The sequence below is a fragment of the Belonocnema kinseyi genome, chromosome 9 (assembly GCF_010883055.1).
Source record: "Belonocnema kinseyi isolate 2016_QV_RU_SX_M_011 chromosome 9, B_treatae_v1, whole genome shotgun sequence".
Lineage (NCBI taxonomy): Eukaryota > Metazoa > Arthropoda > Insecta > Hymenoptera > Cynipidae > Belonocnema > Belonocnema kinseyi.
The window spans coordinates 11,460,756-11,486,665 of NC_046665.1; the positions used below are offsets into that span (position 1 = coordinate 11,460,756).

The following is a 25,910-nucleotide window of genomic DNA, read 5'->3' on the forward strand; positions in this document are numbered from 1 at the left end:
GGGTCCCCTCACTGCAAATCACGTGCTTCAATTAAAATCTTACAAGTGTAAATGAAGCGGTAATTAAAGGGGAATAATGTTGACGGAGGGTTTTAAACTATAATTTATCATCAATTTAACAGTTTATGTAAAATTTTTATTAAGATTAAAAATGCCTAACTGAAATGAGAATAAGTGAACATATTAACAGAATTTAATGTTACATTTTAATTTTCATATTTTTTTATGACTTGGAATTAAACTTATAAAACTTGCAAAATTATACATACCTAATTCAAAATCCTGACAATCTGTGATTCGAAGCTCTACAGAAACTAAGTGCTGGTTTATTAGGCCACTTTTGAACTAAGAAATACATTTTTTTCAGCCATAAATATGCATAGCATTTTAAATGATAAAGACAGATGTTGAACATGTTCAGCCGGGAGATGTGAAATTACCCGCACTCTAGTTTCTCACAGATTCATCTGAAACGAAAAAACAAAAAAGTTTCTTGAAGTTTATATTCATATCTTCTGTGTGAACCAAAAAAGTAAAAAAATAATCATTTTGAACAAATCGCGTCCGTTCCAAAAAAAGTTTGATTTTAACCCAAAAATTTGTATGAAATTGTTTAAAAAATAATTGTTTAAAAATTATTTTTTCCAGTTCAGAGAGCTTCACACAGAAGACAATCATTTTAACTATATGTATATGCAAGGAGAACTCAGTTGGTCAAATATTTTTTGAGTTATCTTGCGGGCAATTATGAAAAATATGAATCCGAGAAAAACGCGTTTGAAGATTCACATGTTGAAAAAAAGACAGCTTCGAAAGGCTAGCGCAAGGCGCGCGGTGCGCATTTTAGGAGTTAAAGAATGTACTTGCGACTCTGAAACCTTTACAGCATGTTTGTGGGATTGGCCTTTTAAGTATATAGTAAATAAGATTTCGATTTCCTAACTATTAGGGAAACTGGATAGGTGTAGACGACTTTTAAAGAAAACTTACCGGATGATTGATTCTGTTGAAGGTGTCACAGATATAATTCCAAGGACAGAGCTGAGTCCTAAAGTTTCAAGACTGCAACGAATCGCGTTTAACCACACAATGAAGATTAAAGGCTAGGCAGTTACTATATCACGGCGACAACTGCAAATGTCTAGAAGATAAGCGGCAGAGACCGAGCCATGGTAATGACTGATTTGGGATGATTACTGCCGACTGAATGACTCTTAAGGAAACCCCAAGATTGAGACTGAGCTTAACAGAGCCGGGGCGATGATTGACTGCTTCTTCCGAGTCGTGTTCTTTTTATGTTGAAGATTCCTTTTAGAATGTATAGATTTTCTCCTGGATATTGCGTATTATTATGCGAGAGTCAGGCGTGGTCGACTCTTTTCCAATTATAGGAATATGAAAAGAATATCTGATGTATGTTCTTACAGATATTGGTTATTAAATAAGAATTATTGTCGCAGAAAGGAAGATTCTCCAAGGATGTTAAAAAATGTGTAGTATAGATATTGATTTTTTACAGTCTCATTGATGAGAGTATAATGTAATGGTCCAAACTTTCGATCTCTGGCTTTTAACGGATCTTTACGTTTCGGCACTTACAGAGACCGAAAATCGTAAAATTTTGTCGGTGCCTGTCTGTCTGCATGTCTGTCTGTATGTTTGCATGCATGTAATGTATGGTTACATAACTCTTGTGGCCACCCTAACTTTTGAAGGATTTGTCCAATCAGATGACAATGAGAAAAGTTATGTACTTTTCAAAATTTTGAAAATGTTTAAAAAATTGAAAAAAAAATTTCTGATTGATCAGGAAATTTCAATAAAAATTTTACTAGGCATTGAATACATTTAGAAAGTACTTATTAGTTTTAGAATTTTTTGTCAAATTTTCGTAGTACACGACAAAAAAACTTGCAAATTATCCTAATGACAATTTTAATTTCGATTAAATTTTAAAAGTTATATGCTTTTCAACATTCAACCAATTCTTTTAGTAGATCGAGAAATATCAATCCGAATCTCAACTGTATATAAAATATATTTCGAAACTATTTCCATGAAATTTGTTAATTAGCCTAAAATTATAAAAGTTAGATCATTTCCAAAAATATTAAATTTTTGTTTTTAAGAGGCATTAAAGGTACAAAAATAAGCGCAAAGCGCGACAGTGTATCCGCGCGACGACGGTGCGCTCAAATTGTGTGCAGAGCGCCGCGCGCTAGGCGTGCAGTGTGAATATGCCCGCCCGGCGGGCATATTTTTTACAATTAGACTCTCTGGCTCCGAAGGGGAGCTTCCCTAAAGATGCACTTATGGGGGTCACGAAAAAGTGGCAAAATACACGTTACTTTATTAGATTTGAATTTTCAACACTTTTCTGTTTGAACTAAATTTTTTTTCCGTTTTTACATAGATAAAACATTTACTAATTATATTTGAAACTCCTTTTTTGTTTCAGTTAAATATATTTTAATGTTATTTAAATATTCATTTTTTTTAAATTCAAGTACACGATGTGAAAATGATAATTTTTATCAACCAACGGATAAAAATATGCTTCACATCAGAATAGACCTAATTTTGTACTGCTGAAGTATTGCGAAGTCGTTTACTTATTGATTTAGGAAGCACTTCTCACAATATTTAGTAGAAAACGGCTAATTTATTTTGTATAGCTAAGTATTCAAATCACTAAGCCCCAGGTACCGAACCGCAAGAAAACAAAATACTTTTGTGATTTTCATTCTGTTTCTATACTGGCAAAATGTTACTATATTCGCTTTATTTATGTAAATGTTAAAAGGGAGACGGGGAAAATATGTCGTTTTAACAATTTAATTTTTTCCCCAACTGTCAGAACGTAACGAAGAAGACAGGAGAGAGTCGGTACTTTTTGGATAATGTAATGTAAGGAAATGAAAGTTTCGCACGGTTTCCTGTTAAGCCTTCCTGAGTAAATCAGTAGCATGTAATCGATTAGTACTGCCACACAAACTAAAAAGATACATAAGTGACATTGCCGCTTAGGTCGACTTTTTCATTGCCACGCTTAAGAGAATCACTGTAAGCGGTAATGTCATTTACGTATCTTTTTAGTTTGTACGGCTATACTTTTGTATGCACTTAAAAATTTCCATTGTTACTGCTAATATTAACCGATTTTTAAGAATCATTTTTTCTCTTTCTTTTAATTATATAAATTAATTAATTCCGATAATTAAAATTGAATTAAGTGATGATTTCGTAATTTCAGTTTTTATAACCGGCCTTCATCTTATAATAATCAAAGGGCAATTCTTTTCGGCTGATTCGACTTCGTGAGGAATCTCGAAAATTAAGGGATAGGTGAGGATGTGGAGACTCGACAACTGGGTTTAGTCAATAAAGGGGAAACGAGTTAAACGAAACAAAAGGTTTATTAAAGAACTTACAATTAGGCTCAAAGAGCTGACACATTCCAAGCCCGAGCCGGGCGGTGAAGGCAAGATCGGGGAAGCTTTTTCAACTGTTGACGATCGTTTATTATTTACTGGAATTATTTCTACCCATTTTGTAAACATATCACGGCGTCCTAACGATAGGATGCTAACGCGCTCGATCGACTAGATGATACTTAACCAAAAATAGAAACAATAAAAAGCTAACCAAGAATTAAGCACTAGAAAGTTTTAGATCGCGGAATTGAACAAGATGAAGCTAGAAGTTGGCCAAAACTAGAAGATGCTCGCTCGCTCTATCAAAACATTAAAGTGCTATCTCGGGCGAGCAAAGCACGAAGGTGCCACTTCTCGCTTATAAATTAAACGCGAGAAGTGGCAACCTTCATGCTTTGCTCGCCCGAGATAGAACTTTCATGAATTGATGAAGCGAGTGAGCACCTTTTAGTTTTGGCCAACTTCTAGCCTCATCTTGCTCAATTACGCGAGCAAGACTTTCTAACGCTAACTTCTCGGTTAGTTTTTGTTAGTTTTTATTTTTGGTTAAGTACCGTGAAGTCGTGTCGCGTGCGTTGGCACGCTACCATTAGGACGCCTCGATATGAACAAAAACGAAAATGTATTGATTTTTCGATTTTGTCATTGGCAGTGCACCCATCATATCAGATGCTACCATTGTCCATGGTTCTTCGATTATTCGATTTCCTATCAAACCTATCTGATTATTTACTTTTGGTGTTATTCTTTGACAAATATCGCATTATTTCACATATTTAAGAGTTTCAGAATACATTCCTGACCAAAAATAATGTTCGGAAATTTTTGCATACGTTTTTTCTATACCTAAGTTAGCTGCTTGTTTAATATCACGATTTTCAATTAAAACTTGTTCCCTTAGTTCTTTTTTTATTGTTCATTTCCACGGGTTGCTATCTAAATTTAAACTGGCTTTTAAAGGGTCGATTCTATAAAAATACAATTGATTATCGCGTATTCTCCAATTTTGATTTTCTTCTGGGTTATTTTTAACCTGAATGCAACCATTTCAATACAATATGATCTGTGATAACCTTAAAAGAATAACCTACTAAGTATGGTCTAAATTTTCTAATCGCCCTAACTACTACCAAACATTCTTTTTCTGAGGCCGAATATTTATGTTTTGCCCCGATCAGACCTCTACTCGCAAACGCTATTACATAATTTTCGCCATTTATAGTTTGTGTTAAAACAGCTCTTAATCCTATGTCACTAGTATCAGTTTCAAGTTAAAAAGGACTTCAAAAATCAGGACAGGCTAAAATTGGTGCTGTCGTTAGTAAGTGTTTAATTGTCGTAAATGCCTATTCCTGTTTGTCAGACCATTCCCACTTTACTTCCTTTTTTAGAAGCTTTTGCAATGGATCTATTGTTTCAGCAAACTTTGGGATGAATTTCCTATACCAAGAAACCATTCCTATCAGTCTTTGAACTTGTTTCATTGTTTTAGGCCTTGGAAAATTTTAAAATTCGTTCGATTTTTTCTTCATCAACTTGTAATCCCTTTTCATTTACTTTGAAACCCAAATATTTTATTTCGGAACATCCAAATTTGCATTTATCTAAACCTATTGTTAAACGTGCATTTTTAATTTTATCTAAAACAATTTCTAAGTATTTTAAATGTTTTTCAAAATTTTTTGAGACTATAATTATATCATCGAGTAGCAGGAGCATTTGTTAATGCAAATGGCATCCTCTTAAACTGATACATTCCTTTGCCGGAACAATAAAAGCGGTTATCGGTTTAGATTCCTCATCTAATGGTCTCTGATGATATGCTGAACGAAGATCGATTTTAGATATGTATCTTGCTGATCTCAGTGTGTCTAATATTTCAGACATTATTGTAATTGGATATAAGTCTTTTTTAGTGATTTTATTTACTCTTCTAAAATCTAAGCAGAATCTATATTTGCTATTAGGTTCTTTTATCTTTACAATCGGGTTTGACTAGTCGTTATTCGATGGTTCTATTATTTTTTCTTCTAAAAGTCTATCTACTTCCTCGTACATAAACTCTCTTATTTTCGCTGATACGTAAAAGTATCTTTGTTTAATGGGTTCGTAACCTTGCACATCTATTTTATGGCTAGTCAAATGGGTTGGTTTCAATTCTGCTCCCTGATCTTTACTTTTCTTTAATTAAATTTTCTAATTGCACTTGTTGCGCTTATTGTTTTTAATTTAGAATCATTTTTTTCTTTATCGCATTCCAATTGCTCTTTAAATTCAATATCTAAATTCCTATCTTTATTTTTGGCCTGTTATTACTGGCACGTGCCAGTGTTGTGTCGTTCGCTTTGTAGGGTCTAGGGTGTGGGGCACCATGCCCCCGTAAACTCTTTGCCGGCTGAGGTGCTGGTGGGATCGAGTCTAATGCATCACCTGTAAGGATGGGTTGGGTTGGGGTGTGTGGCGAATCGCGAGAAGAGACTTCGCACGGTAGCAAATCTGTCTCTTTCTCTCGCACGTCGTTTCTTAGGATAACTTTCTTTCCGAATTTCAATTTACGTTTCTCACTTTCCCTATTCTTACTCTCTTTCTTATTCTCTCCCATTATCGACTCCTGCATTTTAATTAATTTCGATTTTATCGCATACTTAATATTTGGTAATCCTGGTAACCACCAAACCTTTTTCTCATAATCCATTGTTAAACTTAATCTTTCAATCATATCGGTTCCTATTATTCCTATCGATCTTAAATTTTGTACCAGTCTGAATAATAAATATTTTTCCGTATGGCCTATTTTGATTGAAATTAAGACTTGTCCTGTAATTTTTGATTTTTGTCCATTTTCTACCATTAATGTGTCATTCATTGGTTTTTTAATTTCGTAGTGTAATTCTTTTACTGTTTTTATAAAATTTTCACCAATGTGTGAGTGAGTAGCACCGGTGTCAACGAACACTTCATATTTATGATTTAGAAAATCAACCATAAGGTGAAATCTCGTTTCGTCTGTCTCATTTGTGTCCGTGTTAAGCTTTTCTGGCGATCTCTGATTTTGTCTACTATTTTCCGCCTTTAATAGCGACCGTTTTCGTTTCCCTAATGTAAACTATACTAACAATCCCGTCGAAAATGGCCTATTTTCCCGCAATTGTAGCATGTTAATGGTTCTCGTGATCTATAATTAGAACTTCGGTTTCCTAAATTTGTGTCCATGAAATCCTGTGCACTTGGAATTATTTCACCTTTTTTATTATCCCTACTATTTTCATGATTTGAATTTTTTTAATTTGTAGTCTGATTTTTATTATCCTTTTTGTCTTCTAACCTGTTATTATTTTCTTCCACGTTACATAAAGGCGCTGGTATTTGCGGAGAATTATTCGCTTGTTGTGCCTGTGTGTTCCCGAACAGCTGATTCATTGCATACAATAATGCTCGCCCAGCTGTGTTTTGATTTTTGAAATTACTGTTCTTATGCATAAACCTCTGATTTTCCTAGGTATCTTTGATTATTTATATAATTCGAATTATTATTTTGAAATCTAGGATTAAAGAATTTTGGATTTCCATTTAGAAATCTTGGTTTGTATTGTTGCATGTTTTGTTGGTTAAGATACCTCGACCTAAATTGTCTTTGTTGATTTTGATCCTGATTTTGATTTCTATTATGATTCTGATTTTCAATATTATTTTGACTTTTATCATTTCCTTAATCATTTTCTTTGGTTTTTTAATTTTATTATCCTCTTTATCTAAAATGCTTAATTGTTGACCTCTAATTTTATATTTTGCCAATTCTGTTTCCCATTCTCGCCCTAAAATTTCTAATTCTGCAAAACTTGGAAATGCTTTTCTTGAAATGTAAACTTTATATTCGATTCTTAAATTTGTATAAGTCTTTCTTGGTTGCCATTTTTAGGCTCGAACGTGGCATTAATTTTTCAAATAATTGTTTAATTTCTGTTACAAATGCATGACTATCTTGGTCTTTTTTCTGATTGCACAATTTTATTTTTGATTATTTCTGTATATCTTTCATTTAAATAAGTTTCTTTAAAATCTTCAAGAAATTGATCTAAATGTTGCCGATTATTTTTATTGACTTGAAACCAAAATGCCTCGTCTTCTAAAACAGCATCTAAATTCTCTAAAATGTCCCTTTCGTTAATTTTATATCCTTTTTTAAAACTTATTAAATTATTTACGAAATAAGTTGGAATATTTTCTGTATTATTTTTTAATTTACTTGGCCAATTTGACATAATTTGAAAAGGGATTTGTATCATTCCGGTCGGTAATCAGTATTCGTTCCCTTGACCGCTACCCCTATTTATTGCCATTCTATTCCGAGAACCTGCTAACAAGTGCCTTCGCTCATTTAAATCTAATTTTATTTCTTCGAAATGAACCGTATTTTGTAGATTTCTTGACTTATTACTTTGATTTAATAAATTTTGGCTTGAATTTACAATTCTATCCATTTTATCATTTAAATTTGTAATTTCTTCTGAAAGTTCTTTTATTTTAATTCTATCGCTTTTCTTTTCTTCAAAATTGATTAATTCTTGTGCCTCATTCCAAAATTCATTATTATTATCTATAAAAGAATCAATTTCGAACGTTATATCCCTAATTTTCGCATTTTCTTTCTCTTGTCTTTCTATTTCGATTAGCAATTTTTCGCGAGCTATTCTAGTTTTTTGTTAACTTTCTGATCTTTTCTATTCTATCTAGTTTGTTCCTACTAGTAAATTCTATTTTTAAGTTTTCTTTTCCGAAATTCATTTCCGTTTTTTCCAATCGTATTTTATTTATTTTTGTTTCCGATTTTTTGTTTAAACCCCTCACTTATCCAATCCTGCTACAAGGAGTACAGATAAGGCGTTTTTTCTCAGGGTCATTTTTTATTTTGTTAAAGGTGGCAGAGCTTGAAAATACGCGAAGTATACCTACTATTTTAATGGACATCTATAACAGTCTAACTGCACTTTATCGATGTAAATACATTTCTACCCGAACTTTTTCTAAAAAACAATAAAAAATTCTCAAACAACAATCTCAACGAAATTCTTTACAGGACAATTTTTTTCTTTCTGACAATCATCAATATTTTACTTAGTTCACATCTAAAAGTTCTTATGATGGAATACATGTTTAATTGATTTTTAAAAAATTCATCATTCATTTGACTTCGTTTTTCGACTTGGGAGTTTTCTGGAGATTGTGGGTTTTTAGGAGGGCGCCAAGTTTGTGAGGGATCTCGCAAATTAAGGGGTAGGTGAGGTTGTGGAGAGTCGAGAACTGGGTTTAGTCAATAAAGGGGAAACGAGTTAACAAAACAAAAGGTTTATTTAAGACCTTACAATTAGGCTCAAAGAGCCGACACTTCCCAAGCCCGAGCCGGGCGGCGAAGCCAAGATCGGGGAAGCAATTGTTGGAAGAACCCGGGCGGCGAAGGCAAGATCGGGGAAGCGGTTGTTGGAATAACCCTGGCGGCGAAGCCAAGGTTCCGGAGCAGTTAGTTGTCGGGCGAGGGGGCTGAGATCCTAAGAATGATTCTGGAGGATCGCGTGGCGTCCTGGTGGATCCAACCTTATTAAAGGTAGCGTGGTATAAATTTCAGATTTTTGTCACAACTTTTCTAATAGTCGAGATAAAAAATTCGAAATATTGTTCAATTTCGGTTAAGATTTTTGTGCTGTTTTCTGTTTAAAAGTGTCAAAAAAATCTTTACTAGTCTCGAAGGAATAACCCCCAAGCAGAAACGTAACAACCGTGCCGAAATCAGAATGGCACCTGGGTGAGGTGTCTCAAACAGTGACTCTGGGTACCGGGTGACATCTTATAGTATGTAGCTGCTCGTGAGAACAATCCTGATAACACCAAACATAGTTGTAAGTGCGGTTTAAAACAATCAAGTGATGGGTCGGACAACAATGCCGACTACCTTAGCGTTGGGGGATCCAATCAAGACAGAGTCAATGCGATGGACCGGTAAAATCTCAATAAATTTGAATGGAGGGGTCAACTGAGAGACGAACGACTGGATTACTGTGATACCAATATGGTATCTAAATGAGGATATTCAGAAAAGGGGTTATGCATATAAGCAGAGCGCCTATTCTACCGCAGCCAGAACAAGCCGGAAACAGACAAAGAGAGGTATCACTGAGACAAACTGCGGGCAGGCATCCAATAGAGGAAGAGCGATGCTTCAGGACCAGAAGACACATCAAAAACCAGGATTCTCTCAAGCATAATGCACCGAGAACTTTGGTGGCTGCAAACCGTAAAGCAAAACCAGTAGTCCGAGAGATAACTAAATTTAATTATTTTAGGAAACCTAAAATTTATGGTGTAAGTATTACCTACAATAATATTTACAAAATTACCTTTTAGCCAGCGCAATGACGTCTACGAAATTACCCATCAGTCGGCCCAGTTCTGCGACCCGACCAGTCAGCCACTTCTCGCAACATGTCGAAAAAGTACAGAAATTTAACCAATTAAAATAAACTTACACATTTGGTGGGAATAGTAGTCAGTTTGTTTATGTGTGGACAGGGGCCCCAAAAGGAGTCCTAATGGTGTTCACGCTATAAAGTCTATTGTGCCATACTCTTAATTATTCGCTTTCAGTAATTAACCCTAGATCTTGTAAGGAATGCTAGTGTGTTAACCACCTATCGCGGTATAATTTCATCAGGTTTAAGGACAGCGGAATAGAGCCATGCAAGCATTTTAGGCCCCAGACCCGACGTCACCCCAAAAATTTACCCAGTTTAGCTTGGTATATATGATTGCCCGCAGATATTTGACCGAGTCTTAGGTTGTCAGCCTCTCATCGCAACATACATGGACTGGTCTTTTCTGGATTTATCGAGAGCCTTGAGCTGTCGCGATAGAGCTCTATGATCCACAGACGATCTTTTTAAACCCATCAACGTCTTCATATGAGCCCCAATAACAGGATTACAAATTCATTCGCATATCTCTGGGTTTTGTCTGGTTTTAGCCTGCGAAGGAGACTGTGCACTACAATGCACCACATGGGGGGTGAAAGGACACGTCATTGTGGGTATTGCTGCGGCGCTATTTCTCTGACTCGGCCTTCACCCCATCTGGCTTTGATTTGGCTTACTAGCTTGACTAGCTTGACTTTACTACACAATTATTCTATAAAACAAACTTATTCAATTAAAAGAATACGTTTTTTATTTCGAACATAAGTAAGATATGCCATTATTCCTCTTTTAAGACGTAATATTTATCCTATAAAATCTTTATAAAGTTTCACAATTTTTTGAAAATGACGAAACGTTTAATTTTCTAAATCAAGGAATTTTATTAGTTTTAACAGTGATAATATTAATTGAAGCAATTATACGGCTTTCGTTTCCGGTACGGATAGTAGAGTGATGGTTTTTTTGGTGGTACTGTTTTTTTGATATGAAGAACGGGAAAGAGAAGTGAGCGTGGTGAAATTTATGTGAGTGAGGAAGGTAAGTGTAAAGGATTGAGTGAGAATGAAGGGTTTAGATGAAAGGGTGAATGGGGTGGCAGAAGTCAACGATAATGGCTGATTTAGAGGTTAGATTTAAATTTGCGTTTAAAAATTTAGGTGGCGAGAAAGTGACGTGTTGTAAGTATTGGCCAGTAGATAAAGTAGGATAAAGTATCGAGACTGTAACATGGAGCCCTGACAGAGGGCGGTAGATGAACGGTACAAGGCAGAATAACGGGTCGAGATAGGACTTATTGGAAGTTGAAATGAGTGGGGATAAGGCAAGTATGGATGTAAGCTGCGAAAGTAGTGGTGACGAGCGGTACACGAGGAAAAAAGGAAAAGGGAAGAAGGTAGAGACATGTGAGATGTTGGAAGATCTGGAGAGGCATGGGAAGGAGCTAAGTGAGGAGGTACAGAAAATACGAAAGAAACTGGAAGAGTGGGAAGAATTATAGAAAGACGAAAAAGAACAAGCCTGGGAAAAAACGAAAAGCATAGAAAATCAGCAGAAAGAATATGATGAAAATAGGAAAAGCGGAGGTTAATATAGTAGAAGAGAGTGAACAAGTTAGAAATGAGCATTGAGTGAAGAAGGATTAAGGTAATAGCGAGCCATGGCACAACGGAAGGTAGGGTAGGCTTGCGGGTAAAAAAATGCGAGACCGCGTAACAGACTGACATAGATCGAAAGACAAATAGAAGGGTAACAAAGAGAAAGAGAAAGAAGAATGTAATGATCAAGGGGTTGAAAGTCAATAGTGAAATGGGATAGGAAGAAGTTAAGAAGTTGATAAGAGATATAGAAACACAAATTAGAGTAGAAGGGGTAAAAAGAGTACGTAGAATGAAGGAGCGGAGAGAAGGCATGTTTCTGGTGACATTGGGGTATGTGAGGAGGATACAATTGATGTTTTGGCCTGAAAGAAGTTGTTGAAGGGAAGAACAGAGAGAATAGAAGAAGATCTGACCTGGAAGGGAAGGAGAAGTAAATGGCTAATTGAGCGGAGGGCATGGGCGGAAAGAAGTAAAGATAGCAGGGAAATAAAAGGGCGAGATAGAATTTGGGTACACGGAGAGATGTGGCTCTGGGACGAAGAAATAGAACAATTGAGAACTTGGCAAACAAGGCAAGGAACGCAGAAGGATAAAGAACAAGTTAATAAGAAGGAAGGGAACGCGTCAAACTTTAAAAAATAAAAAATGGCTAAAGATAAGGACGGGATGAACGGAAGGAGAAGATGGACATGTTATAAGGTGATTAAATCCCGGCCTAAAAGATTACAACCCCTTGTTTAAAAAGTATTTATCAAAAGATCTATATTTATTTCTAAAAATTTAAACAAATTTGGTGCGCACGAATCGAAACTGCCTTTGAACAGACAAAGAAAAAAGATATGATTAATCTGCACGGGACCTGACCACCAATTACTATCAGTTTTTTTTAATTGATCAGAGCCCATATGACCATCGAGCTTACCCGGAAACAAAAGTCTATACCTGCGATTACTTCGGACCGTTTACTTTTTGATGTTGATTTGATCTCAGGACATAAAGCCATTTCGAGAACAAGTTCTGAGGGGTTTCGCCGTCGGAAGAGGACATCTTAATTTGTTCGATAATAGAGCAAGAGTAAGATCAAAAATTGTCTTTCGAAGTACATAGGAACAATGGACGACGTTGTCGAGATCACGTGGGCAGGCCTAGCAAGCTAAGTGAGTCCGCAGGCTCGTAATTATTCGGGAGCGTGCCCCGGTCTATGGTAACATTTCTCTAACAAAGACTTTAGGAATATGTGTGGACACCTAAATACATAATTAACACGCCTATTCGTAGTTTTAGGCGGGAAGAAGCTACCAGATCTGAATTGTATGTTTGTTATAATTTAGTCCTCCCTCCGTCTACAACTTTGTTTTCGCAGATAGATTAGGATCTAGAAGGAAGTAAGAAAAGCTAAGAGGTAAGGAGTACATAAAAGTGTAATAAAATTGCCGTGAGTGTTCCCTGCTGGTTCTTTTGGAGGTGACTCTTGCTCTAGCGTCTCACGCGGGTTAATTCCAAGATTTCCGGTTTATTCTAGCAAGTCGAGTTCTTTTAGCGACGGGGAATATCTACCACGTTACAATGTGAAGGTGGCATTTTGGAATGTTTCAGGAATAAAAAAAATGAGGACACAGGTTTCTGGGGGAAATTGACAAAATGGGACGTAATAATGATGAGCGAAACCTGGGCGGATGAGAAAGACTGGAGAGGGATGAAAGGAATGTTATCAAAAGGTTATTTGTGGACATTGCAAAAAGCAAGAAAGGAACATGGAAATGGAGGAGTGATGGGCGGCATGGTTTCAGGAGGATGGAGGAAAAGAAGCAAGAGTTGGTTTTTGTAGTATATACATACGCAAGAGTACTTGTGAGGTAAGCCAGATTGATATTTCCAGTATAGATTTATATTCGCCAGTTGTATACGAGACTCGAAGAAATGAACATACTTTCGCAAAAGCGGTATTGATCGTTATCTTTCAGTATACCTTAGTTTTGATAGGAGGTGACTTGAATGCATCGACTGGCAAACAAGGGTGAGGGGTTTGGGATGTAAAAAAAAGAGGCCTATTTAAGTATTTCCAAACATAGGGTGACCGACATAGAGGAGAGAAAGTTACTAGACATAATAGGAGAAACATAATTTATATCGTTAATTGAAAGATGGAATGGGTCGATTGAGAAGGTGTAAGGGATGAAAGAGATACAAAAAAGAAATAGAAGAGAAAAAGAGAGGCTGGTGGGTCGAGGAATGCAAGGAGAGTTAAGAGAGAATGAAAGAGTCAGTAAGAAAATGCTGGTTAGGGGAAATGAAGAAGGGCGAGTAAAATAGGAGAAAAGGGGAAGACGAGAGGATGCTAGAAAGGAAAAAGCAAAAAAGAAAGGAAAGATATAAGGAAGAAGTAGGAAAAGCGATTAAAGAAGGTAAGGCTTAGGATGTGATAAATAAGGAAAGAGGAGGAAGGAAGAGCGTGAATGAAGAAATATAACTGAGTGAGTTGACAGATTATTTCAAGGGTCTGTTAGAGGGAGAGAAAAATAGGATCAAAGGGGAAAACAGAAAGATAGGGAAAGATAGGGAAAATAGAAAGATAACAAGAGAAGAAGTGTTTGAGGTTATAGATAGATTAAAAAAAAACAGGCTACAGTAGACTCAGTTTTATAACCCATTCTGCAGATAATCTAGCCTGGAACCACACTACGTATTCGTTTTTTTCTTGTAGCCTTTAAAAAGTAATTTTATTTAACTTTCTGAAACAACTTTTATAATCATGTTTTTCTTCTCTCTCTCTCGTTATACTATTAGAATAATGGCTCTATAAAAAGTTACTTACAACTTTAAATTTTGTTACAATATTATAATGTTTACGTAATATTGGATGTTCCTTTTAAAATTCTGTTGAATAGTCACCCACACTGCAAAAGAACCAGCATATGCTGACTTGAGATTCATAGATCACGTTCTTTCAAGCAATCATTGAATTTTTTATAGTGATTTAATAAACAATTATTGCTTCGAAATGGTACCATCAATTTGGATGGCTTATGACAAGGATAAAATAACAACAAAAAAACTTCTGCCCTTTATGTGTTGAAACTCTCTCACAAGAATAAAGAGAAAAATTGGATTGTTATTTAGAATGGAATTCTATGGTAAAATTTAATACTCATAGTAACTAACCATTTCGATGGGTTCTACGAATATTAGTAAATTGTTCCATTACCGTTACGAAAGCGTCTATCATTTTATTACAAATAAGCTTTAGTCTATCTTTCCGCTACGGATAAGAATTAGACTAACTTCACTTAACTAAGTTTTCAGGAGGAATAAATTACCTGTTATTTTTCGGAACATTTGCTACGAATTCAAAACTCCAGTATTTTGTATTACAGTTTGTAATGTAATTTAGGCTCCTATAACTTTTTAAATAAGAAATTTTTAAAGGTTTTTATTTCTATTACACTTCTACGTGCTTACTAAATTTCATGCAAAATGAAGTTAGCCAAATTCTTATCCGTAGCGGAAAGATAGACTAAAGTTTATTTGTAATAAGATGATAGACGCTTGCTTAACGGTAACGGAACATTAGCCTAATATTCGTAGAACCCATCGATTCGCAAAGAGTGTTACGATACAAAAATTGGATAAATAAAGCAAATTAATTGCCAAATAACTGTTCGACCCGCATGTAGCATGTGAATCCCCACATCTTCGTACTGTTGTTTTTGCAAAGAGCATTTATTTGTGGTTCGCAATCTGGTACAAGACTGCGAAACATGGCAGTAATGTGCCCAAAGTGGATCCGGAAGTGGATTCGGATGCCTACATCGAGATACTCGAAAACTATGATCGAAAATTTACTGATATGAACATAACTTATAGTTTAAAGTATACTTTACTTCATATAAAATGTATGGAATAAAAATTTTGGAAGTTTTTGCGTACTACTGGTAAAACAAAGAACACATGTTGTCACACCATATAGTTTAAATAAATTCTTAATGTTATGTTTTTCGAAACCTGTATTTATTGTTAGGATATTAGGTTATACCTTTAAATTACCAACATTTGAAGCTAAGAGCATAATACAAAAAATCTTCAAAACAAAATGTTGCTAGCCAAATGTTACAAGCGTTATATAGTGTTATATACAATTGTGTCTATTTCTTTAATTTATTATTGATGACGACCCTTGTGCAGTAGGTTCGAACTCAGACGTTCGCCCTATGTAATGAATGTATAAATATATATTTATATGATTATTCTAATAAATACTTGAATAACATAGAACGAATATTGCGCTCTGGAACATATAGCTATAGATATAGTAATCACGTTGTAAGCCGTACAGTATCTCTATAGTACTCACATTGTAAGCCGTACAGTATATCTATGTATATATAATAGTATAGTAAAAATGAATGGAAGTTAAGAGTGTGGGAATGACATAACAGGTGAAAAACGTAAGAATCGGAGACACCGGTCTTAAAAGGCTCTAAAAAACCTAAGGAACCAGTATGGGCTAGTTACTCTGCCTTATACTTAGTTTCTGTTTGTGTGTGAAACCCTTTGTCTCAGTTTTGTATCTCTAAATTTTTTCTTCAAGCGTTGGAACGGAAACTGAATGAAGTACAATTCATTATTCAAGAAATTATGCCCATCCAGTTCCCATTGAAGTGCAAATTCTTTTACACGCTAATACGGAAGATTTAAAGGTCTCTCGCAATCTCAATCTTATAAATTCTCCAAACAATTAAATAAACCGGTACGTCCTGAATTAGTAAGTCCCTGATTTCATTTCCCTATTCCTTTAGGCCATGCTATACGAGTTTCCTTATTTTAAGGTACTGGCAAAGGATAAGAAGGAACCTATTCGTCTGCAGTCAGCTTGCTATGCTAACGTAAATTTGCAGTAATTAATACGTGCTGAAGACAATACCTCATAAAAATATTCCCTTTTCAAAAAAATGTACAGCCTAGTTTTTCTTCCTTCGATAAGATTTATAGAGCTAGCTGAAGGCCATTGAATATTATAAACTGCAATTTTTTTAGGGTCTAAAAGAATTATATTAGTTAGTAAATTAACCCAACTGATAATGGTTCATAATATAATGTGTTAAAAGAATTTGTTCGAGATTTACATTTTTATATAGTAATGAAAAGATCGGTAATTCAAAAACAAATAAATGACTCTGTAGTTCTATGCTAACTTCTACTTATTTTTTTTTTATTTCCTAACCTTTAATTTTTTTTTAACTTTTCCTGACCATATTCATCAGTATAAAAGTTTTTAAATATAGTCAAATAATAAAATCTTTCCTTTTTAAAAGCAAAAGCGCTCAACTAAAACATTTGCCACTTTTTAAGCACTAAAGTGCCAATCAAATTCCTACCTAAAATCTTAAATCTTTATTTTCGACAAAAAGTCACCTTCATAAGACTTTTTTTCACTTCACTTTTTGCCTTGTGATCAGAAAATGTGTTTTTATTAAATTATTATCGTTTATTTGGAAAGAAACATATACATATCTTATTTAATTTTCCGGAACAGAATAATTTTTATGCATGATAACCTTTTTATTTGTATTTAGCCGCCCTATATCTGCATATATATCCTATATAAAAGTTTTTACTACTAAAAATATAAAATCATATTGTTTTTCGCTTTCTAAAAGCGATTTTCAAAATCCATTTTGATGTCTTATAGAGTTAACCATGTAAAATGTTTCCAACCTATACTACTTCGATTTTGGTCATGAAATTATAAGTCGATTTATTTGAACTTTTATGTGCTTTATCACTTATAAGTGAATGTTGCATTTATCGCATTTATATCTAAGAAATGTTATGCAAAAGTTTTAGGCATATGAAAAATCGCATAAAATGGCAATATTTGGCGGATCATTGTGAGCTTTGGATATACTTCTGTAACTTGATATTTTGAAGAGACGTTTCTGAAAGTATTGAGAAGAGATTTCTGGAAAAAAATTAATAAATTTTTAATTTAATTGAGAAAAGAGTAAGAAAAGCGTATGAATAATGATATATTTAAGTTGAACACCGGTTGATGACATTAAAGGTGGACGGCTGCAAAAATATATGACCCTTGGTCGAGTCTCTCATAGTTCACCATATTTGCTGGGTCCCAAACTACGGTCACTGACAATGAGTAGAATGGCAGAGTAATAATAAGTTAATTAACCTATAACTGGTCTCCGGGCCGACCCTGTAGCTGCTGTTAGGACTTGTCTACTTTAAATTAGGAAACTTTGAAGCCTCAGGGCAACGGCTAAGAGTATATTTTTTTGCGAATAAAAAAACATGTATAAGGTGCAGCCAGGCACCTTTGGAGTAAAAGTCAAGGATTTCAGTAATACGAGATGGGTAACGATGTAAAAAGTAAGACTAAACTGTCCTTTGTCATCAGGAAGGCTGTTGGGGATGGGGTTAACGTTCACTAGGTCGTTCCTCTCATCAACGTCGATGTCCTAGGCCTCGATTATAGGACTCTAGAAAAAAAAGTACAAGACGCTGTGAGGAGACACTTCAGTAAGTGCCTTGCTGCAGATGTCAAGCCATAGTGACGAAGAAATCCTTCAGGGAGTACCTAAAGACATACGTCAAGCTAAACGTGGAGCTAACCACCCGGATATTCCATACGGGACACCTGAAAGTTCGAGCTTTGAACTAATCATCTACTTAGGACGAACAGATGCCCGTTGTTTAGGGAGGCCGCTCCATCGACAAACCCACAGAAACGTCAGCAATAGATGAGCGAGGCCACGTTAGCATAAACAGCAGGACGTGAAATCAGGGCGCAGCGAGCCTATAGCAATGGCCCTGAAATAATGCGAAAGCGATTTAATGGTCATTGTCTGGCTTGTGAGGGGAGGGGAGCTATTGGTTACTACCGTTTTTTAAGTAAAGTCCTACACTCATTGCTGCAATGCATTCTCAACTTCCCTAAAAAAGAAAAATATTGAATTATGTTTTAACTGTAGTCATATTGCATCCGTCATATTGAGCTTTGATGTCAGTTTAATTGCACGAAATAGAGAAGTGCACCATGAAGACATCTTGGATCTCGTTTTTCTCACTGAGAGATCGAAAAGGGTATTTTCGAAAACCCTTGAATACTAAGTTTATCGAAAAACAAGCCACAAGTTTCTAAAAGAACCGAACTTGGAACCGAAAATGAATTGAATTTCGCACATTGTATCCATGTTTCCAGTATTCTACAATTAAATCAATATAACTTCCTCCCTTGAAATAGAAAACCCATTTTTGGTGCGAATTCACTGTACACTCGCGGGCCAACAATGGCCTTTTTACATCCTCTCGTTGGGATACTAATATATTTATCGTCGACAAAGGCTTAAAAATGGTTATTTCTAACCCAGATAAGCCCTAAAATTTCATATTGTATTCACATATATTCCTGCTTAGTATAGATATAATCGAATTTTAAAATGAAGCAGTGAAATCTCACTGGTTGAACTAGCCAGAAATGTGTTACTGACAATAAGTGAGAATTGACTGATCCACTCACAAGGAGAAGGCTTAAGGGTTGAAATTTAAATCGAGGTCACGTGAGCATAATTCGAAAGTTTATCGATTTTCATTCGATACGTGGGACGGCTTTTTTGTAAGTGGAGCCTAGTTTTACAAATATTAATTTTTGAAAATATCAGCTACCTTCACAGATTTACTAGTATCAATCACGCGGCACGTCTCTTACCCAGCGTCGCTGCCCTGGTGGTAGTGAGAGAGAGGGAGAGAGGGAGGGAGGGGACATTGGAGACAGAGAGAAAGAGACAATAATGTTATAATATTTCACGAAGAAGGTTGAAAAAATTAATCAGACACATGCCAATAACTGATATTATGTATTATCATATAATTTATGAAATACATAATCTTTGTTGCATAATAATAATAAATAATCATTTGTAATTATTTATTCTGAATTTATTCATAATTAATTAAAATAAATAATAGTAATAATTCGAATTTTTGTATTATGTAAACAAAAAAATGTAGCAAAAGATTCGAACCCCACAGCAGCGGAGTCTTAAACAGATACGCTACCATCAGGACAGCACTGCCGGGTGACAGGCACTTGCCGGGTGATTGGTACTAGTGAATCATTGAAGGTAGCTGATATTTTCGAAAATTAATATTTTTAAAACTGGGTTCCACTGACAAAGAATCCGTGACACGTGCGGAATGAAATTCGATAATTCTTGGAATTATGCTCACGTGATTTCGATTTCGTTACCAGTTTAATTAGTAAGTTTTACTGGTTACTTAGTACTAGTAGTCATCTGGCCCTATGAATTATCCTTAGGAGCACGCACTTCGCTTTTAAAACAATAATGAAGGGCCAACTTGCAATATAATAGGATATAATATATTGCGCCAAACTGTGGGAAGGCCTGTCAATACTTCAACATCTTACGTCGCTCAAAATCCAATCCAAGCGTCCAGGAGCCTCCCCACTTTAATGCACTAATTCAACAATCATAAATCAAAATATGTACTGATTAAACCAGCGAGAATTTTACCCTATCAGTTTAAGGGAGCATATTGTATGCACCTACATAAATTCTTAGTATAAGCCCAATGGGAAATATCGTGTGTTTGCTCGTTTTTGTTAAAGTGACAGATAATCGTAAAATTCACAAAATACTAGATATTTTTAACAATTAAATGCTCAGACAGGTTATTTCTGCTCCAGAAAGCGGAAAAGATGCATATTTTACCCATATAAACAGTTTACACGCTGGGTTTTACCAAAAAGTATGCAACCCGACAAAATGCATTTTTACTGCTTATCCGGAACAAGAATAAGCATTTTTGAACTTATAATAGTTAAAAATATATAATATTTCGTAAGAGAAGAAAAAAAGGATGTAACTATTTTTTTAAAAGGAATAATTTCACGGGGAATCACCTTAATATTTTTTTTAATTGAAGAATTTAAGTGTTCTGAATATTAAAGTCTAAAATATTTTGAAAGTTACATCGGCAAAAATGCTGCTGTAATTACAAGAATAAATCAACATTTCTTACTTTTTCGACAAACATCTTGGTTATATATGGTAATAGTTATGTAACTGTTGAATAACAGTTTGTAACATGTTAAATAACTGGTGAGTCACAGGTGTCTCACCTTTGACGGAAAATGTAACATGTCGCTCTGTAACTTTGTGACATAAGTTTTTTAGCACGTATATAACCATGTTTATTACATGACATTACAGTCAACTTACGTAACACTAGAGTACATACGTGTACCCAAGTTACATAACAACTGCTACATTTTTCTGTGACCATTAAATCTCACTGCTAAGGAATTGTTGCCACTTTTTTTATGGAACTGGTACATCTTTATTCGATAACAAAGTTTCGCAACCTTTCAGTTATAGAACAAGCATGTCACTGAACAGTAACATTCGTTTTATAACCAGATATATCAATATTACCCCTCTGTTAAGTAGCAGTTACAGATATGATATTACAATATGGCAGCTAACATTTTTTTAAATTGTTTTAAATAAAAATAAAATAACTTTTAACTGGTGTAATACTTCAAATGTATGGTGCCACATCTAAAAAATGTTAACTTTTTTTAATATCTGTTTTTATGCTGAAAGACGTCTGATAGGGTGGAGAGAGTAACAAAAAATTTTGAAAATAGTGATTTCATTGGCTTCATAATGTGCATACGACAATTCAAATACAAACAATTATGTGTGGTAAAATAACAATAGAATAGTTCCTCCTCCAGCCATTGATGAGATACTGTAGCGCATTCACTCATCTTTTACTCCCTATCATATTTCCCGGTTGACAGTTGGTTCCTATGAAACTTAACTTAGAGGTGAAACCGCGAAACTATGTCGCTGACATTTACTTAAAATTAATTGTTTTGAAATTGTCTTTCCTAGTACATGAGAATTATTTTGATTATTTTATTGTTTACGTCAGAAGCAACATCAACCTAGTGAATTAAAGAATAATTTCGTTGATTCCGAAACTCAAACAACTCATTGGGATAAAAATAATTTGTCACTACAAGTCTGGAATTCGAATGTCGAATGGCAAACTGGAAGCATCGTTGATCAAGTCAAGGAAGCGGCCGAATCTGCTCTTCAACAGACTGGGTTTGTTTACGAGGAAACTTCAGGACTATATTACGATTACAATACTGGATATTACTACGACGCAGTATGTATTTCTTTTTTTTGTAAAAAATAATACTTAGGATGGCCACTGGAGGTGAAAACCGGAAAGTGACAGTGAAATTATTCTTTGTACCGGAAAGAATTTCGTAGTAAATTTACGCAAAATTTCCTTCCATGGACTTGTATAAAACTTTGTAATTCTGTATAACATAAAAAATACGAAGGTAAACGAAACCACGGAAATTCATTTTGTGTACATCTAGCATGGAGTCCTTTAAAATTATTTCAGTTAGAAAACCTTTTCAATCACTTAAAATGTCACTAAATAAGTAGATTTCAAAGAAAATTATACAATTTTCGATGAGTTCGATTTGAACAGTTTAATTTTTATTATTTTTAAGTATAAAATAATTCTGTTTACAAATGCGTGATTTTAATGCCCTCTATTTAAAAAAAAAATTATTTATAGAGTTTCGCAGCCCCCGCCTAAAAACCTTATACTTTAGGTCAGGTGATGGCCAGTCTATTGTACCTCTTCCCTCTGGTCCTCCTATTCGTCGGGCGCCTCTATTCCACGGTACCCACCCTGTTGTATGGATTTTTTACATCTCGAGTCCTCTTTATCCCACTGGAATCTAATATATCTATACGTCGGGTCATCTAACACCCCGTTTTGATCGTTTTTAAGTTCAAATGATTTTTCAGGTATAAGATAAAGTTAAGATAAAGTTAAGTAAGAGAAAAATCTCTTTAACGAAATATTTAGTGGTAGGGCAAATGAAATCGCAACAGCAACCAATAAACGAACTGTTAGATGGTTTCATGATAGAGGCGATGTAAGAGATGTACCTAGATCAGGGAGACCAAGGTCAGCAGGAAATGAGGATAATTCATTGAATGTTTTGTCATTCACTGAAAATCCTCATACTTCTATCTGTAGGGCTGCTCAAGAACATGGCATGAGTCAGTCGTCTGTGCATAACATTCTTCAAAGAGCGAATTTTCATCCTTTCAAAGTAATACTTGTTCAAAAGTCGAACGAAAATGATTTCGATTGTCTCAATGAGGTTTCTCAACATATGATGTTACGCATAGATGAAAATCTCAACTTTCCATCTAATATAGCCTTTTCGGATGAAGCAAAATTTTAACTAGACGCAAGTTTAAATAGGCATAATTGTAGATATTGGATAGATGCAAAACTCTTGTTGGACACAAGAAGATAAATCGCAATATCCATAAAAATTGAACGCTTGGGCTGGAACACTCAACAAAAGAATAATATGAACGTTTTTTATTGAGAGTAATTTGAATGCTGATATGTATGAGATTATGCTACAAAATCAAATAGTTCTTGCAATAAGAGAGATTGCTGGAGAAAACTTTGACGACGCATGGTTTCAAAAGGATGACGCTTCTCAATATGGATGAGACGTTCACGCTTGCTCATATACAGTGTTTGTTCATCAGTGGACATGGCGTAGAGGCACAATTAAATGGTCAGCTAGATCACCTGACTTAACACCTCTAGACTATTTTCGTTAGGGTTATCTAAAAGATCGAATGTATAAAAACAAATCTCGAAATTTAGCAAAATTGCAACAAAGAATAATTGATATATTCATTCTAATTCCTACCGAAATCATTCAAAATGCTGTAATAGTTTGTATAATCGGTTGGCTAACTGTCGAAAAGTGAGTGGATAATAATTTGAGCATTCGCGATGAAAATCTTGTGCATTATGTTGCCTATAACTAGATCTAAGAGACAAAGAAACTGAAGATAATCAAGCACCCCAAAACAGGAGAGGCAAGGGGATGCACGATAACCAAGTATCCCAAAACGTAGGAGGCAAGAGGACTCATGAAAAACAGGTACCCTGAAACATGAGAGACAAGTGGTAACGCTGAATGTAAATACAAATAGATAGTTGCGGTTATGAAAGGTGTTTAGACCTTGTTTTAGTTTAAATAACCTTTGAGTGACCATCAACGTCACACATGAGTTATGACCTGAGTGCATTTTTTAACGTAAAATTCCCCACTCTTTCGATTTCCGACGTCAAGTAAGGCGGTTTCTAGCCTAAAAGACAATTTGACCTTGAAATAATATTGAAGTTTATCGTCAAGGTAAAACCCAGGTCACCATTTAGTTCCTTGTTGAAAGTCACTCCAAAAAAGGCCCTAATGTTTTTGGAAAATATTTTTCTTGGGGAAGTATTTAGCCGTCCCGAAATATTTTGGACATCCTGTATATGACATATGATGCTATGTAATGTGATATACGCTATGATGTAATGTGACATATGATAATCTTAAATGATATATACTTTAATGTTTCAAATTGAAGAACTAGAGTGGTCCTGGAGCTTCTTATTTAATCAACTGGCTAGAGCCAGGTAGCACCAGGTTCACTGATTCTCTATTTAGAGTTGTTCACAACGTCGGTATAATTTAACATGCTCATAAATTTCCATAGACTGAAATTTTAAAAACCTAGTACACGTCAATGGTCACTAGAGTCATTCAAATCGTCGACGGACTTTGAATTATAACAAAATTCCTGAAGATCATTACGTGATAATAGTGCTACATAGTCAGGTCGCATGAGGGCTGCGCATTCTCAATATAAAGTTGTTTACGATTACCTACCATCTTAATATTGGTTTTTCGAAATGCGAGTTAATTGTAGTTCTAAATAATGCAATAATTGTTATCAGTTTTCATAGATACATGTGCAAACATTTAATTAATATTATGTGTATGCAGGCTCAGATATTCACAGCGATTCAGAAAAAGTTTTGAAAAATGTGCGTAAGCTATATGTGTACTCTGAGAAAGATAAAATATTTGTTGGAAAATTAAAAAAAAAATTTTTTTGCAAATTATCTTCTAAATCCTTCTGAACAAAATTTTATACAATTTTTTTTAGGAAACTTGTTGATGTATAATGCGCGCCACATGCTTATGTCTGTGCGTATATTCTCTTTGAGCCATTACGCAACAACGATTAATAATGCACTTGATGGATTCGTTCGTATGTTCAGATAATCGACCACTGTCAACTACGTTTTGATGTAACACGTATTTGTGATCATTTCTGGTGCTAAAAACCCTATCTTAAGTCGCAATGATGAATTCTTTTGTTGCTGGAAACGCGGCGCCCTTTTTCAGCCAAATATTGGATTTATCACTGTCAATTTCATGTTTATCTAACGTTTTGGAGTGCTCGCCGTATATGGCTTTTTGTCCCCATTGTGTGTTTTATTCCTCTATCGTTTCTGCTCTGATAGTCAAAGCCTGCTCTGTAGGCAACTTCAAGGGCGTGTAATCGAGACCAGCTTTACAGATGGTGTTGTAAAGCGTAGCATCTCAATTGTTGTTAAAATAGTCTCACAACTGTATAGCTTGTAACGTACAGAGCTTCTTGAAATCAATTAACAATGCCATTTATCTTGTCAAAAATCCATGTGGACATCACGGGAAAACTGCTTTGTGATATCGAACACTTTCTGCTGTTTCTGGTTTGAAATAGTGTATAGCTTCAGCATCCCTTGTATAGAAGATGCCATACCTGTATGGCATGGGAAACCCTCTGAGTAGCCACGCTACAGCCAACATAGCAGTCAAATTTAATAGAGGAAAGCTCAAGCTCTACTGCGACGTCAATGCGTCAATTATTGTGAGTAGTTGTAGGCTCCAGCAGCTATGACCATGGTTTCTTAAAGCAACCAATCCCGGAGCAACCCGAACGTTTACGTCGTCCATTTTTGCTGCCTCTGTCCTAAAATGTAAGTAAGAACGGGAAATATAAGCAAGTTACTTCGTGCAACTCTGTTCCTTAGAGTCCGGTCTCTAGCCACAGATGACCTTACGCGGCAGACAGCATAGTTGGAGATAAAGTTTTGACCTCTAGCTATATTTTGTAGAGCTATCAACCTTTGCACAATATTCTTAAATATTAATATATATTAATATAATATTATTGTGTTTCCGCTTGAAGTATTTCAAGATATGCATTAGTTTCTCTATTTCCAAGATGTTGAACGGTATTCTACGAGGGGCAAGTAAAAAGTAAGGTTCCCACATTTTTTTCAGGTGTAAGACATTTTTTATTGAAATTGCAAATTACACCATCTGAAAACTTGGTCTCTTAGCTACTTTTCTACATACTCGCCAAATTTTTCTACACATTTTTGCTGTCGAGAAATCCACTTTTGAAAACCTGCCTCTAAAACCGTCGCCG

At 35.1% G+C, this 25,910-nt stretch overlaps 1 protein-coding gene across 17 annotated transcripts in view; it reads left to right on the forward strand.

Annotated features, from left to right (window-relative positions):
* LOC117180904 (angiogenic factor with G patch and FHA domains 1) overlaps positions 1 to 25,910 on the forward strand; it is a 600,913-nt gene that overhangs the window by 242,927 nt on the left and 332,076 nt on the right. For 16 of the 17 annotated variants that reach the window (XR_004468075.1, XR_004468074.1, XR_004468073.1 and 13 more), the window contains one exon: positions 21,469 to 21,708. The exons of the other annotated variant lie outside the window; for it this stretch is intronic. Coding sequence is in view for 10 of the 16 variants with exons in the window: in XM_033373513.1 (XP_033229404.1) it covers positions 21,469 to 21,708 (240 nt within the window). In the remaining 6 variants the exon portion in view is untranslated. The remainder of the gene's footprint in view (positions 1 to 21,468; positions 21,709 to 25,910) is intronic. 17 annotated transcript variants of the gene reach the window in all.